Source organism: Vanessa cardui, chromosome 18 (assembly GCF_905220365.1).
Source record: "Vanessa cardui chromosome 18, ilVanCard2.1, whole genome shotgun sequence".
NCBI lineage: Eukaryota > Metazoa > Arthropoda > Insecta > Lepidoptera > Nymphalidae > Vanessa > Vanessa cardui.
This window is the reverse complement of record NC_061140.1, coordinates 9,405,732-9,421,692: the sequence shown is the minus strand read 5'-3', so window position 1 is coordinate 9,421,692 and position 15,961 is coordinate 9,405,732. Positions and strand designations below refer to the sequence as shown.

General features: G+C 34.3%; 1 protein-coding gene across 4 annotated transcripts in view; it reads left to right on the top strand.

The window, feature by feature from the left end:
* Nucleotides 1-15,961, top strand: part of LOC124537624 (zinc finger protein 608-like) — a 90,927-nt gene that overhangs the window by 20,802 nt on the left and 54,164 nt on the right. For 2 of the 4 annotated variants that reach the window (XM_047114513.1, XM_047114514.1), the window contains exons 2-3: nucleotides 605-781; nucleotides 12,520-13,341. In XM_047114513.1, coding sequence (XP_046970469.1) covers nucleotides 12,580-13,341 — 762 coding nt within the window. In that variant the 5' untranslated portion in view covers nucleotides 605-781; nucleotides 12,520-12,579. Of the gene's footprint in view, nucleotides 1-470; nucleotides 782-12,519; nucleotides 13,342-15,961 lie in introns of those variants that run through there. The other 2 variants (XM_047114515.1, XM_047114516.1) reach the window with 1 other exon arrangement.

Genomic DNA, 15,961 nt, shown 5'->3' with positions numbered 1-15,961 from the left:
ATGCATAAATGTTTGTGTAATAATTTTGGAAGCCATGTTCCCGCTCAGTCCCCTTTCCCCTTGCCTGCTGCCCGCGCCTCCTCGCCATGTTGCACACGCTTGACGCGGTTCGGACTTCTCTTTCTATCTTTAGTTTTACGAACCGACGGATTCGTAGTGGCATTTATATTGCACACACGTTATGATATTCATATTTATTTAATTAATGGTTTTCGTCGCCCATTTTATTTAAGCTCAATTATTAATACTCTAACTCTACGACGGGCCCTAAATATTTAAATTGACATCATCGCGCCCGAGGACACTCGAAAGAAACATAAGAGACTGCTAGATGGACATTATTTGCGTGTAATTTTACACTTTACACTTCCACTTAGTGATGCGTGAAATGATCGTTGCCGCGGGGAGCATCGAGTAACGCTCGGATTCCGCTAACGCCTTACGCCGCACGCCGAGCCGTCGCCGCTCGCCGCTCGCCACTCGCCAGTACTCGAGAAGCGTGCAGTCGTGACGCGCGTTGTTGTCGCTCGCTCAATCGCGCCCTACGCTTGTGTGACGAATAACTATGTGTTCCGGTGTGCTGATCCATTTTGTTTCTTCGTAGGTGTGTCGAGCCGTGCTGTCTGGTGCAACGATCGTTCGCATGGTGTTGATGTGATGGTGCATTAGATGGTGCCACTTCAGCAGTGATAGTGTTAACTATAGTGCTATTTTAGTGCTGAATGGATTGTGTCTGTTTGGGATTGCCATCGCCAGTCATCGATAGATCCAGTTGGGAACGGTGAGGAACATTCAGTTATTATTAATCATTATGTTACGATAGCGATAATAGAAGTTTATATTAAGTGTCACGCAACTATTTATTCATATTATTTATCTTCGGCTCCGTTCTTGTTTAATTTATTCTAATCGTGTACTCGTGCTTGCAAATTGCTTTATATTATACGTTTATTCTTTAACGCATTATCAGGAATGTCTAAGAAAATACTAATTTGTTTACCATAACCATATTTCATCCGATAAAAGTATATTATAATGTTTATTTCTAAAGAAAATGATTTATCGCATTTTAAAGACCACACACGACGTCCAGTGAATACCTAACCAATTTTGCATAGTCGATTTACAATGACAGCAGTTGCATACGAGTATAATTTAAGCCTTCGGTTACGCAAATGCGTTTTCAGATTGCAATTACGTATTATAAAAATGCCAACAAATACGAGGCAGAACTTCATTAACACCATTTTATATCTACGTAGTGACGTTTGACTTAGAAAAACAATTTAAGTCTGTCTGGAGAACAAATAGCGAAACTCAATCTGTTTGTTTTCCACACTACAGCACCCATTTTCTTTAGTCTCTGAACATAAGCTGGGGATGAGAAAGACAGCAATAAAATGAAATACGTGTGAAAAGGACGAAAGAACTAAATATTTTTAAGCTCCGGCTTGTTCGAGGCGGGTTATGTATAAAATTCATATTTGAAAACTGGTACTGCAGAGGCGGCTATTATTATGATATGGATATAATTACGGCGAAAGATTCTGTCATTTATAGCTTTTGATATAATGATGATGAAACATAGCAGACTTATTCCACTCGACCATCAATAGAATTATTTTTGGACACCATATCGTTGCAGACACACACAACGAGGTGCCATTAGGGTGCCTCTTTCTGAATTTATAGCACCCTCAAACAAATAAACGACACAAGGAAAATGCACATTTTGTTCTATTTAAATATTTACACGAAGCATGCCTTCAAATAGGAATGAAAAATGATTATACGTCACTGTAGGTGAATGTAATAATAGCCCCTGTTCCCAGGGGTGGATAGGTCCAATTAAGGGTAAACGGCTCCTAATAAACGCGATAGCCTAAATAGGGTCGTAATATCAAACCGGATAATCGTAATACCCGGGAAATGTACTAAGCAATAACAAAGTATATTACAGATGATAAGTTTGAGACAAATAACCAAGAAAAAAATGTCAAGAACTGTTTTTAATATTACATTTTCGACCACTTTGAAGCAACGCCATTACCCTAGTTGCTGGTAGTTTATCAATTCAATCATGTAATCACGAATACGAAACGCAAAAAAATTAATATAAGCAAACATTTTTATTTACTCATTTATATGAGCTAACGATATTAAAAGGATCTTTTTGTTAACAAAGCTTTGGGCGTCCTTTGTTTATTTTGTAACATCAAGAGGGTCAGAATCCATTACGGTTTTGTAAAGAGGCAACCTTTAGTTTATTGAACGAAATTACAGGGCGAAATGGTACTTGACTGTAAATCCCTTGACAATTCCTTTGAAGAATTCGGTAGATGTTTCATATTTTATTGAAAGTATAATCATATTTTTGTAAACATATAACATAGATTTTTTATAACATATTTTAGGTATGGCTTTGGTTTTACAGAACATTTTGGAATTAAAGAAAATAAAAATTATATGATGTAAACAAAAGGTATTTCCTGTTTACGGCTAAATGGTTTTTTTATTTAAGTAAAAATGCCGAAGCTATTAATTTATTAATACGTAAGAATTCATTGCAAGGGATAACTATACTATGACTGTATTATTTTTATTTTATATGTAATATCTTATTTTGAATTCATTAACAAAGAACGTTCGCAATTTTAGTAATAAAAGGCCAATAAAAAATTATATATTGACAAACAATTATTCAAGAATAAATTTATATATGATAATTATTTATACTTTGCTGTTTGGGAATTAATTATTCTCGAGCGTCGAGCCAATATATAATATGCAACCTCATACTTATGATATATAAAAAAAATGCACGAATAAAAAAAGTAATGATTGCAGCCGGCATACCAATTACTCAATGTACTTACTTTAATTTAAACGTTATCCAAGAACGGATACATCGATATTATGTTAATTAAATTATAGCCAAGAAGGGTAATGCTATGTTTGTATAAATATACGTAGTACATATGAGAATCTGAGTGGCTTTAAATTTTAACGAAAGACGTAGAACTGACTAATTCCAATTAACAGGTGTCATTGATATTTGCAGTCGTGAAATATTAAATATGGCCGTTGCTAAATTGTAAGAAATTGCCTTCGAAGCGTTTTAAACACATTTTTTGTCCATAAACTATCGTTTATAAAATTCCAAAGCTCGTTTATGATAATTTCTTATGTTGCTTTTTGTATTGCCGTTTTTGTTAAGCTCATAATAACACCTACACGAAGTTTAAGGTGTAGCAGAACTTAAGACTCTGAGATATGAATAATAATATAATTGAAAAACTACGACTCATATAGTTGTCGACAGATTAACGTTGTAAATGATTTCTATTATGATTTATTAACCAATTTACACGTCATCGAATTACGGACGATTTGTCACCATTTCATTATAATAACCATCTATCAAGAGTCAGTGACATATTGCGACCCGAGCGTTAGTGGTAATCGCTTTCACTTTTATATACAAAAGTACCCATAAAAGTTACGGTAGATAGTTATACAGATTATGCAAATTATCTTTAAAGGAGTTGATTTATTATCCTAATTACCTTAACGAAGATACGCTTATAAATAAATCCGTTAAAGAGTTTTGGCGATGTTGTGAAACTTTAACTTTTCCTTTGAATCGTTAAACGGTTTATAGGGAAACCTTTTTTGTTTTGCATTAACTAATGGAATAATCTCGGCTTTCAATGATACCAGGCACACATAAAAAGACAGAGTACGTCCTGGTAATCAAACATTTTGGCTGCGGTTTATTTAAAACTCAACGTAACTATAACCCGTAGTGATTACTAATACCATACCTTACCGCTGATGTTAGAAAATCAAAAACATTGTTCATTCGATTTACTACTTACGAGTTTTGATGGGTTTGTATAGGTTAGGTATATATATGCATGGATCTTGCGTGTAGTATATGCGCTTACGGCGTTATTCTTTCAGCACGATTGTTAATTATTATTAGAAGCATCAAACCTCATACAAGAGTTCCTGATGACGTAACGCTTTGTGATTGTAGATCGTTATTTATTATCAAATTAATTGATATCTTGGTATTCTATGTTTAATCAATTTGCTTTTATTAATAATGCATTGTTCATTGTATTGTAATATAACATATGTTGCAAAAACAGTTGATCTTATAATAAATACCTTTAATTGAATTCAATAAATGTTATATTATACGTATAAATCTGAGAAGGTCATTAGTCTCGACTTCAGACTAATGGATAGAGTACATATCTTACTTTAATTAATCGTGGTACGAAATCCGGCTCAGCAATATCAAATGTTAGTTGTTTCAAAACTTATGTAGGAAAACATAAGGAAAAATTTGTATAATCTAAAACATTACAAGAATACTAAAGAATACAAAGATATATAATATATATCCGCCTTCCTATACATATAGTATAGTCATATTATGCCAATCCCCAATGATAAACTACGCATCTGTTTCCTTAACGGTAAGGAAGGAAAATCCGTAGTCCATCAGTCGGACAGCGTGTTTTTTTTTTTATAATATCATTATAATAATATCTTTACATAGAGTTGTATCGAGGGGATTATACAAGTAATTTAAACATATAGATTTATTATCGCCTGATTGCAGAATTATAATAAAGTATATTTAAATACGTATTTATTGATAAATACTAAATCTAAGTTTATTGATGACATACAAGTACGATAATTTTTAACATATTTTAAATATCAAGTGTAGGTATGAGCGATAAATCAATAAAACTTATAGAATTACGGCACGTGGCTTAAGACATTGCAAAGACTTGTCAAGTTTATACTCTTTGTCTCTGTTTAATTTTACTAAGTTATCGATCAATATTTAAATAAATAAGTAGTGTAAACTTTCAAGATTTTTAAAGCATCTTTTGGTGCACATTTTGTTTAATGGAATAATTTCAGTATAAATGTAATTTTATATCTTATGTCAGACAATAAATTACACAATTCAAGATGATATTCAACTTGCGGAAATATAGCCATAACCGATGATTATTTTAACTTCTATGAATATACCGCAAACTTCGTATAGCTATTTTGTGTTAGCAATTCATCTAGTAGTTCAATCAAATCAGCGTAGAGAGCACTGAATCTTCCCAAAATATAGTCTTAGCCCAACATATAGAGGTCTTAGAGCAGCTGTGAGATGTTTCTAGACTGTCGAATTTAAGAAAATATTATTCGTTATAATGATAAAGTAAATGTATTCGGCAGAGGTAGGTTGTATTATAAAATAGATGGGTATTTATGATGTTGATACTGGTTTTAAGGTCTTATTTGAGGATCCGTTTCTTAAGTATTTTCGGCATCAATTTACTTTCACCTTCATCACTGAAAAATTTAACCTTCAAACTGTCTATCACAAAAGTTTTATTTGCGAGAAATTCGTTCGACGATATGATTTTTATTTAAAAACTCAGACGCGGTGTCAGTCAAAGTGTTCCACTAGTTTACCGAAATTGTTAGAAAAATATGTTTTGTTGTATAATGTGTAGCTAAAATTGCAAAACTTTGTTTAATAACGCAAAATGTTCCTAATCATTTTTTAATAAATTATCCATGGAATATATTAGAGAGATAAACAGTTATTAAACGCTGCCAAAAATATAAGGTATACCTAAAAAATGTTTCATAAGATTTAAAGACCACCGAAATGTCTGCAGAGAAGTCCACCGTATTATCATCAAAGAAAATAATGTAGTGATTTTATTACGATACGAACAAATAGATCTCTGGGTACCATAATCTGATATATTCATTTATATATCGCTATGCAAAAGTATACCACCAGTAAAACACCAATTTTACCCGTGAGAAATCATTACGATTTGTTAGTTCCAGTGTTTAATATGTTTAATACTTGAACATTAGCTGCAAATTGTATTGCAACATTTATATTCTATTTTTAAATATTTTCATATCCATATTAATTTATTAAACATTACACATAACATATCGAAACCGATTTATCAATTCTACCGGAAAACAATTGCACGTTTTAATTTCACGCACATTTGTATCCTTTCGAGTGTAATTTATTAGCGATTCGTTAATTATAAAACAATTAGCACGATATACAGAAAGGTTTAATATACGTAATATCGGTTATCGTCAAAGTATTTAATACTATAATGTAACGTCATTACCCTGCCTCATTACTGCTACATTTAAACGCCCACGGCACAATTTTGTCGGTGACAGCCAGAACAGATTATAATGGAAATGCCATCAAGTATTTATACTCGGATGATCATTAGAGCAACAAAATCTGATGGAAATAGTGTTGCCTGCTAAAAATTATTTAAATATTTATTTTAACTGGTTATTACAAGTTAATATTCTGATGTTATTAGTTAAATTGTAAGTAATTATTGTTTTTAGTTGCTATTCTGTTGTCGGCAGTAACTAGTAACGTCATTATACGAACGTAAGATAATCATCCAACGTCCATTATCGCTCACATTGCAGATTAGCTCGCGGCTAGATTGACTTTTTAGATGTAATTTACTTGATGGATTTTTTTAAAGCTATTAATAGAGTGCTATAAATGTTCAATAAATGTCAATAGCTGTGAAATCAGAATTAACTATTTCACTGTAAACATTTATGTCAGTGGTTACGTATTTATTTCGTGTTACATAGTATCGTTCAATTAACTAAATGCCAAGCGATGTCTCCTAATTATAAACTTGTTTTAAAAAATAATATGGTTATAAGTATGTATATATACACCGTTTGGCTTAATTTTTTTTATATGAGGAAAATGTTTGCAGTTTTATCGCTTTTGTAATTATTGTTTGTATCATTTGGAACGGTCATTCTCTTATCTTAATATATTTTTAATGTGAAATACTCAATAAATGAAATTATAATAAACAAAGCCTTGGCTTATCGAGCTAGCTATTCATTCATACGGCTTAAGCAATATCTCAGTATCCCGAAGTAGGCGCATTTCGTTTCCGCGTCCCAAGCAATTTTTCTCGTATAAAGTGCAGGGGCCGAGTTCGATGCTCGGGCAAAGCGCCAAGTAGCGCGGCTTGCCCGTAAATCACTAGTACCAGGCTCGCAGCGCGTCGAGGAGCCTCCAATCAGCCGGCCTATTGACAAACATACGGCCCGGGAATAATGGTTTTTCCCGCGATTTATCCGCGGCTCTTTCTTTGAATTTTGCATTCAATCCAGCGTTATTTAAGTGAGCTGTTGTCAGTGATGAATAATGGCTAAATATTCGGTTTTATACGCCATTTGAGGACGTAGGATTTGAATTAAAGAATAATATTGTGAGAATTGTGGCTCCGATTGGATCATTACGTTTTTCTATATTCCTTCTTATTGACCTTCTTGTTTTTAGTTATTTTGAATTATAAATACGAACCTAATCGAAATAAAGAAAGAAAGAATGACTCATATCATTCTTAGATGTAGAATTTAGTAATATTTATGTATTTATGACAAATAAGTTTATATAATAATATGACAAGTGAGTTTTGTGTTGTATGAGAGATTGAAGTAGGCGCCTCGGGTAAAACAAAACGTAGATGGAGCGCGCGGAATATTATAGTTCCCATAGCTTAATAGTAGTGTGAAATGACGAGCCTTTGTCAATATGTCAAGAGTGCTGTCACTTTAGTAATTAATTATTGACGTATTATAATTATAGCAAATTTGTTACTTCACACTATATAGGGACACATAACTTATAAGAGTTAGTAAAAGCAATACAGTATCATACAAAAATAAAGCTAGACGAGTAGGTATATATAATTCACAATGCGTATACAGACCGAGAATATCGAGAATGTCTAGTATTTTGTTTTTGTATTTATGTTTCTGTTGCTTCACTATATTGTTTCTTGCGATCCATCTACTATGTTTTATTATGTTTTAGAGATAAAATATTCTAAAAATAGTTTTTTTCATTTAAATATTTATTCAACAATAATTCACATTCCTAAAGCTATAAACTTCCTTGAATTTAGTGAATTTTAATTGATCGCACCTTATGACTCTTATTGTTACTAGATAATTACGCGCTCGAATAAAAAAGTTACAAAAAATCATTAAGTACACACTACACGTCGAGTTATCTGTTACCCCGCAATTAGTTTGAGCTTGAAATGATAAAAAATATTATAGATAGTTTGGTTGGTATTAATAAGTATTGTATAAATGTATGTTTTGAATTAAAATTAATACATATGTGGAACGTATTAACGTAGGGTTTATAATAGAACGTAATTAGAGCGGTCCGTCGATGCGTGTCAGGGTTGCCCACTACTAAATGAATACTATTTTATTGTTCCTCAATTATATCCAACGAATATTTATGTTCGTTTAAAATACTTTACTAAATTATTTTTATATGGTACTGAACTCAAAAAGTTATGTAAAAATGTAAGTTAACGTTTTAATATTTTAAAACGTGAAATGGTTACGTTGTTGGTATGCAGGTTTTTTTTTTAAATGTTAATGTCTGAACTGTATTACCGTAATACAATTTTATGTTCATCTCGTCTTTTAACTTGATCTTTTAAAAATATTAGGCTTAAACATAATATTTTTTTATAAACTTAGTAGACAAACTTAATTAAAACAAGTGCAAACTTATGAAGAAATCAAATTTAGAAAATTATAACATTGTAAAATTATTAATAAGCTTGCGAATATTCATTGGAGATTTAATGAAGTTTTTTTTAATCTGTTTCAATATAAAATAGTCTTGAACATTATTGATAATATTGTAAGGTTATGTTAAAGTATCAAAAACAATATTAAGATACTAACAAATTGTGTTTCAAAATATTTATATTTTTTGTTCATCTTGGCACGATTTGTATTTTTGTGTCGTAGATGAGGTCACTTTAGTCGATGGCTTTACAAATCATGTAATGTCTGATTTATTGACGTCATTAGCGTACCCACATCAGAGACATCGTCTTCAATAACTAGGGTCATTCATTTTGTATGATTAACGTCAATATCTTACCAATACGCATATAAAGTTAGTTTGTCAGTTTTCCTTTATCATGCTGATTGCCGATAAAACACACTTCATTGGAGAAATACATTTCATACAGGATTTCAATGTAATATATTTGAATGACATTCTTTAAAAAAGGTTTTATTTATACAAAAGATAAGTTTAGTTCACTTAAAAATACTTTCAAAACTTTGATGATGAAGTTAAGACCATGTAAGTTTTCGATAGCCACCTTTATCTATTTTTTTCCGTTTTTTCTTCAGTCAGGCCCAAATGCATAGTCTCTTTCATCATATAGAATATTTTATGTCTGTTCTTCTATTCTGTTCTTAACTCTATTCTTCAGGCACCTTAACTATAACGTTTCTGCCCCATTTTGACAATCACACATGAGTATGAATGTTCGTAAATTGTTCTTTATTTCTCTTTATTTTTGTTTGCAATTTTTCTTGTTGGGCTGTTTAAAGTGAGCTTGTCTCTGTAACTCTCCGACCAACAACCTAATTTGTTTTAACTCAACTGTTTGTTTCGACGCTCACGTTTGATTCATGTTCGAAAAACGGTAAACAAATCTACCAGTATCTTTTCAAAGGCTAGAATAAATAAGGCTGTTATGTGTGTATAATAAATTCTATCTATGATAATTCAATGGTGTACAACAACAGCCTGTTAATTCCCACTGCTGGGCTAAAGGCCTCCTCTCCCTTTGAGGAGAAGTTTTGGAACATATTCCACCACGCTGTTCCAATGCGGGTTGGTGGAATGCTCGTGTGGCAGAATTTCTATGAAATTTGTCACATGCAGGTTTCCTCACGATGTTTTCCTTCAGAGCTGAGCACGAGATGAATTATAAAGACAAATTAAGCACATGAATCAGCGGTGCTTGCCTGGGTTTTTAACCTGCATTCATCGGTTAAGATGCACGCATTCTAACCGCTGGGCCATCTCGACTCTTTCCCATATTGTGAGTTAAAACATTTGGCAGATTTTTTCGGTCAGCCGCCTGCCTCACGCCATTCTTCCTCAGGAATGTTTTTGGTCGTGGGTTGTACTTTTTACAATCCGAGTTGTTGAAACGATTAGTAATATTCGTATATGCGCGAAACACACAAGTTATACCTAATCGTCCTTGACGCTCTTGAAATCTAAGGGTTCAAAAGCGGTTTCTTTTACTCTAATTATATTCTGGATTGAAGCCACACTATAGGTGTGGGTATAGACTAATGTAATTTTTTTTAATGTTATCTTATAAATTCCGTTATACGAAAACAAACATTTATCAAAGTATAGATTTAACATCAATTAATGGCTCGTGAATGAATATGCTAATTATGTTAAAACTTGATTTATGATTTGTTTGTTTGCTGAATTGCCTGTTTGTATTTGTTTAATGAAGTATTAGATAAATTAAACTGTTAAAATATATACGAGTTAATACATCACTTTAAATAAATATACATACTACCTTGAAAACTCAAAAGCCACGTTTATATAATCATAGTAATTATTGTCAGGAGCGGAAATCGAACCCAACATAATGACAGACGCTAACTATCACACACGGCGCCATATAACACAATTTTAATGAGCCATATTATGAATTAGACGAGAAAATGTACTTAATAATTCTTTTTGTAGCTTTCTTAATCAGTTTTACATATTGAAGCAATTACTTAACACCGCCATGTTTAATACAAAACATGTTCTAAGAAACTCATGTTAATGTCAGGCGACTTGTTACTTGTTAGTGCGCTCACGTTCCGACTCGATTAATTACTTAATTGCGTTCAGTAGTTCTTGTTTAAAAGATACACCGACAGACCACTTAATCTGACAAGAGGTTCTTATATTTTCAATATATTAATTTAACTAACTCGGTTGGGTACAGAGATCGCTGTCTTTTTATTGAACATTTATTTTTAATATTTTATTGGAACTGCTGAGTTATTAACGGATGGTTATTTGCTCAACTTTGTACAAAGAGCGTCTAGAGTTGGCAAACAATTTAAAAGGAAGATTTTTAAAAATGTAAGTTAAAAAATATTTTGTATTAATTATTGTATGACACAAAAAGGTAACCAGGTAAAAGGTACCTATTTTTTTTATATTTTTCTGTCGACAAATTGAAGCCAAAGAACATAGTGATTGTTATCGTTTAATTAAAAAAGATAGACAAAGAGTTCTTACGTTCTAAAATATAAAATGCTTTTTCCTGACGTAAAATTCATTAAAACGGAAAAAAACTTAACTAAAAAACTATCTTTTATTTCTTTCTTTTCATTTTTGTTTTTAAACTTAAAATGAGGGATATGAAAATCCAATGGAGTGTTCGGATAAGTCTATGAATGTACCAGGCAAACATAAGCGCTCAAGTAATAAAAAAGTTACGAGGAGTTATCAAAAGGGTGCAGTAAAGCTGGCTTGGGCGACGCTATAAACTATGCGCTCGGTATAATCTCAACTCCCTGTTGCACTTTTACTTTAAGATCTATCAGGTTTCGAGAAGTAAGGTTTTATTTATTAACAATGTTTATAGCATGGATCTTCCTCCGTTTTAAATTAAAAATTGTTAAATCATCTGTTTTTAAAAAAGTGCTAACTTCAATAAAACTATAGTACACGCTATTAATCCTTATCGAATGAATAATATATTAATTCTAAATAACATGAGGCTGTTTCATGTTGGATTTTGGATCGGCAAGAGTTTTAAGAGATATGCCATGCTATTATAGAGCTAGTATCTGCTCTAGTTTATATAGTTTGGCACGATACTTCATAACTTTTTATTCTAAGTCCATTATTTAAAAGGAGTAACGTCAGTATTTTTTCCCATGTGAAGGAAAACGTATAACTAAACGTTTTATTGTTATATAACTAGTTATTATATTGTTTGTATGTATATGATGTGATATTTGTATAGTTTATAAACGGCTTATTAAAATTAATATATTATTACGCAAATAAACTGAGTCGCGTGCATTTAAACTGTTTAGTGAAACAATGAATAAAATAAAATAATGATAATTATAATCCTTGTCGCTTATATGAATATATATTCACGTTTATAAATATGTGATCATGCATGTGTGTGTACGTACGCACGCTTTGTTTAGTACACGTAAATTCTAGGGTTTATTCTACGCTATGAGTTAAAGCGGGCTTATCTACGAGGTTTTATGAGTATTTTACGATTATTGCCTCTTCGAATTGGTTATAACCTCTTAAGATATGAAATTTCTATAAAGGAATAATTTAAAATGGATATGTTCATTTCGGTCTTTATAGCCTTGCTTTAATTTTTATCGTTTAAGTCTTCAAGATATCACGTATTTAAGCGTCAATTATACAAGTTATAAACCAATTTCAAAGATCGTTAGATTGTCTATACATATCTATGCATATAAACTTTTTTTTATGATTCTACTATCAGAATTTTTAGTTTATCTTATGGTCAGTGTTGTTGAGATTGAATGTAAAGTTTTCGTTATCTGTCGTAGGGCTACAATGGTGTGTGCGTGTGCGGGGCTGCGGGGGGCGGGCGCGGGCAGCCGGCGCGCATGGCGGCGCCAATGAGGGAGGGCGCGCCGGCCGGCGGAGCTCGCCCCGCGCCCCACGCGCACCCCGCCAACTTCGAGTACGATGACAACGAGTGGGACATCGGCATCGGCGACCTCATCATAGACCTCGATGCCGACATAGAGAAGACCGACGAGGCGGGCGGCATGGCGGCGCGCGCCGAACCGGACGCGCAGCGCACCGCGCTCAAGATGAAGATCAAGCGCACCAAGCCCGGCACCAAGAGCTCCGAGGCGAAGCACGAGATCGTCAAGTCGAACGAAATGAACGGCGAACCGAAACCGCCCACCGCGACCGCCGCGCCGCCCGCCGCCGCCAAGCGCGGCTCGGGCGGGCATCGCCGCGACAAAGCACGAGACAAGCATCATCACCCGCACCCGCCGCACGACGTGAATGGCGTGGCGCGGGTGCCACCGCCGCCGAACGCGCCCGGCCCACCCGCGGTGCCTCCGCCTGGGGCACTCCCCACCGTGGCGCCGGCGACTCATGCGCCACACGCGCCACATGCGCCACATGCGCCACATTCTGCTCCTACGCAACCCAAACCCGATCCCCGACCAGCCGCGCCGCGATTGGACGCTAAACCTACTGCGCCGACCGCTCCCGCGCCGATAGCGCCCGCGCCAGCGCCGTCGCCGGCCCCTGCGCCCGCACCCCAACAGTCCACTAAGCCTGAACCGGACGACTCGAGGCAAGAGCACAACGCACAGCCTCCGGCTAAGAAACAAAAAACAGAATCAAAGGTATTTACAATTACGTATATAATTCTAGATTAGTTAAAATTAGTATTCAATTGAAACTGTTTCAACTACAGGTATATACTTTGCACCTGGTATATGAGATTATTTTTCTAATTATAACCTATGAATAATTTGAGACAAATCAATTCCTCTCATTGCACACATAAATCGATTAATAAACGTCATATATTTAAATTTCATCACGTTATTCATAAATTTAAGGAACAAAACACTGTCAAAAATTAGCCTAATATCAACATCAGCAATTACACAAGTTAACTCGTTATCAAAACGCCAAAGTCGCCGATAGTGAGTCAACAAATCTATTTAGGACGGTTCCGGGGAGTGGCCGTAATTGCCAGTTTCGTAAATAAATATTTACACTAAGCTTTCAGGGCGTAGGTACAACGTTTTTGCACCGGTTAAAAACATTAATAATATATTTTTTGCTTTGATATAATAAAATTAGATATTCAATTTATTTGTATATATAAACTGACGTTTAGTAAGGCTCATAACCAAGAAAGCAATTTTGTAGCTACTTTCCCGTATTGAAATATCTTATTTCATAGTTGTTTATACGAAAATGTTTCTGTTAAGTTTTATCGTACTATTTGGGATTCAAAATTCTAACAGATGGAATGCAGCAAGGAATACTATATTCAGATGGCGTACCACAGGTAGGTATATTAAAACAAGTCCTGCATATCGATCTGCCATGCCCTTATTACAGGCGATAAAGTCAAAAATAATATATCTATTTGATACGATGCGGTCGCCGTTTGAAATAGTGATGTATCAAAATCCTTGATCTACATCGAGTGCGCGACGCGGCCGGTCATCACTCGTGACTCAGTTGTATCAATGAGTCGATTATCAATTACAATAATCGCTAATTGTCCGATTGCTCTTATCGGGCATGTATCTGATTGTTTCGGAGTGTATTTAATTGGCGGGCTTAGGGGTGTTTGCGAGGTTGATTGAGTGCAAACGGCGGGGTGTAATCCACGCTGTCGCCCGCCGCAGCGGTTCATTAAATCACTCCTGCCTCCCTCCACCGTACCTCTCCCTCTTTACAAATTAATGCGATTGTGGCCAGTGCTACTTATCTCCTAATTTATATTGCTATACTAGTAACGCTCTAATTTGCGCTGCTTACTTGATGTTTCGTAATGGATGTTGATATCTCAAGTAGTCCAAAGGTTACCTTTTTATTTACAAGACATGAATGTTTGCGAATATTCACTATAGTGTTTTTAAACCATAATAAAGGCTATATTTATTGAGGCACCGAAGGCTTCTTTAACTCCAAGAAACATTAAATGTAAAGGAATGTGGAATATTTAAAGAGTTTCGTATTCGTTTTTGCTGTACGAGAATGTCATTATGTCATTACAGAGCATGCGGTAGGTAATATTATTATTGTGCTGAAACCATGCACCTGCTTACAGAATCACCTTGTAATGCATACATCATTAATCAAAAACGTGACATGGCGTTGTTGCACCAGCTTCGTTTGAATCGCAACACTTACGAACTCATCACGCTTAACCACATCAAATTACGCCAGCGACAGCTCAGCAGCTGCTTGAGCAATGAGATATTATTGTAACCGCTATATTTTATGACAAAGTAAATTGCTTCACCGTGCCTCTAGATATAGACGCGGAGAAGGGAACGTCTCCCTTTGCTTCTCGAGGGGAACGCGATGAGTGAACACGTCGCAGTCCCCCGAATTCCTTTCATTAATCACTGTCAAGGGTTCTAAAAATTTTCCAAAGTGCTCGCGGAATCAATTTAATGTTCGCCCTCTAACCGGAAAACTTTATGAGCAAAGCGCGATAATTAAAGACGGTATCAATTTAAAATTCTTCACTTTAACCCGGCCATTGACTCTGACATTGTGCTTCACTTGTTTCTCTTCCTATCTATCTGTGTCAATGCCTTTTTGTAATCACTTGTGTAAACTGTTACGAAGTTAGCTTAACTTGTTTGTGAGGTATCATCGTTATAAAACTTTGTACCAAATCATATCGCTGAATAAATTGTACTTTAATTTATCTACAAAAGTGGTTTCCGACATATTTTTATACAATAAAGTATTTCGTAATCAAATATAATTACGCTAATAATAAATTTTACAAAACTAAAACGTATAAATAATTTATCGTATCTATACGGTGAGCCGAATCACATTTACAATTCTGTTAAATATAGATTGATATTTAAGTGATATTTTACCTTATAAATCGATAGAGGTTTTAAAATGTAATAAAACAGTTTTATACGAAAGGTTTTAAAATTGAAACATTGGAATCGACACAAATCGATCGTATACAATACAATAAAATGTTTGGTATGCGAATAGATAACATATTTATTATAAATACCACTCCAGTCCACCTTTATCAAAGCGATCGACATCTTTTTATCGACAACATATTCATGACGAATTTATTTTTAGATTGTACCTATATAATTCATGTCGGCGTCGTATTTTTATATTCACAAATTATTTCGATTCTTATAAATACGACTAGGAAAACACGATGTCTATCATCTCTGAGTTAATTTCAAATGAGGTTAATATCACTACCTCGCTCGATTATACGGATCGCTCTGA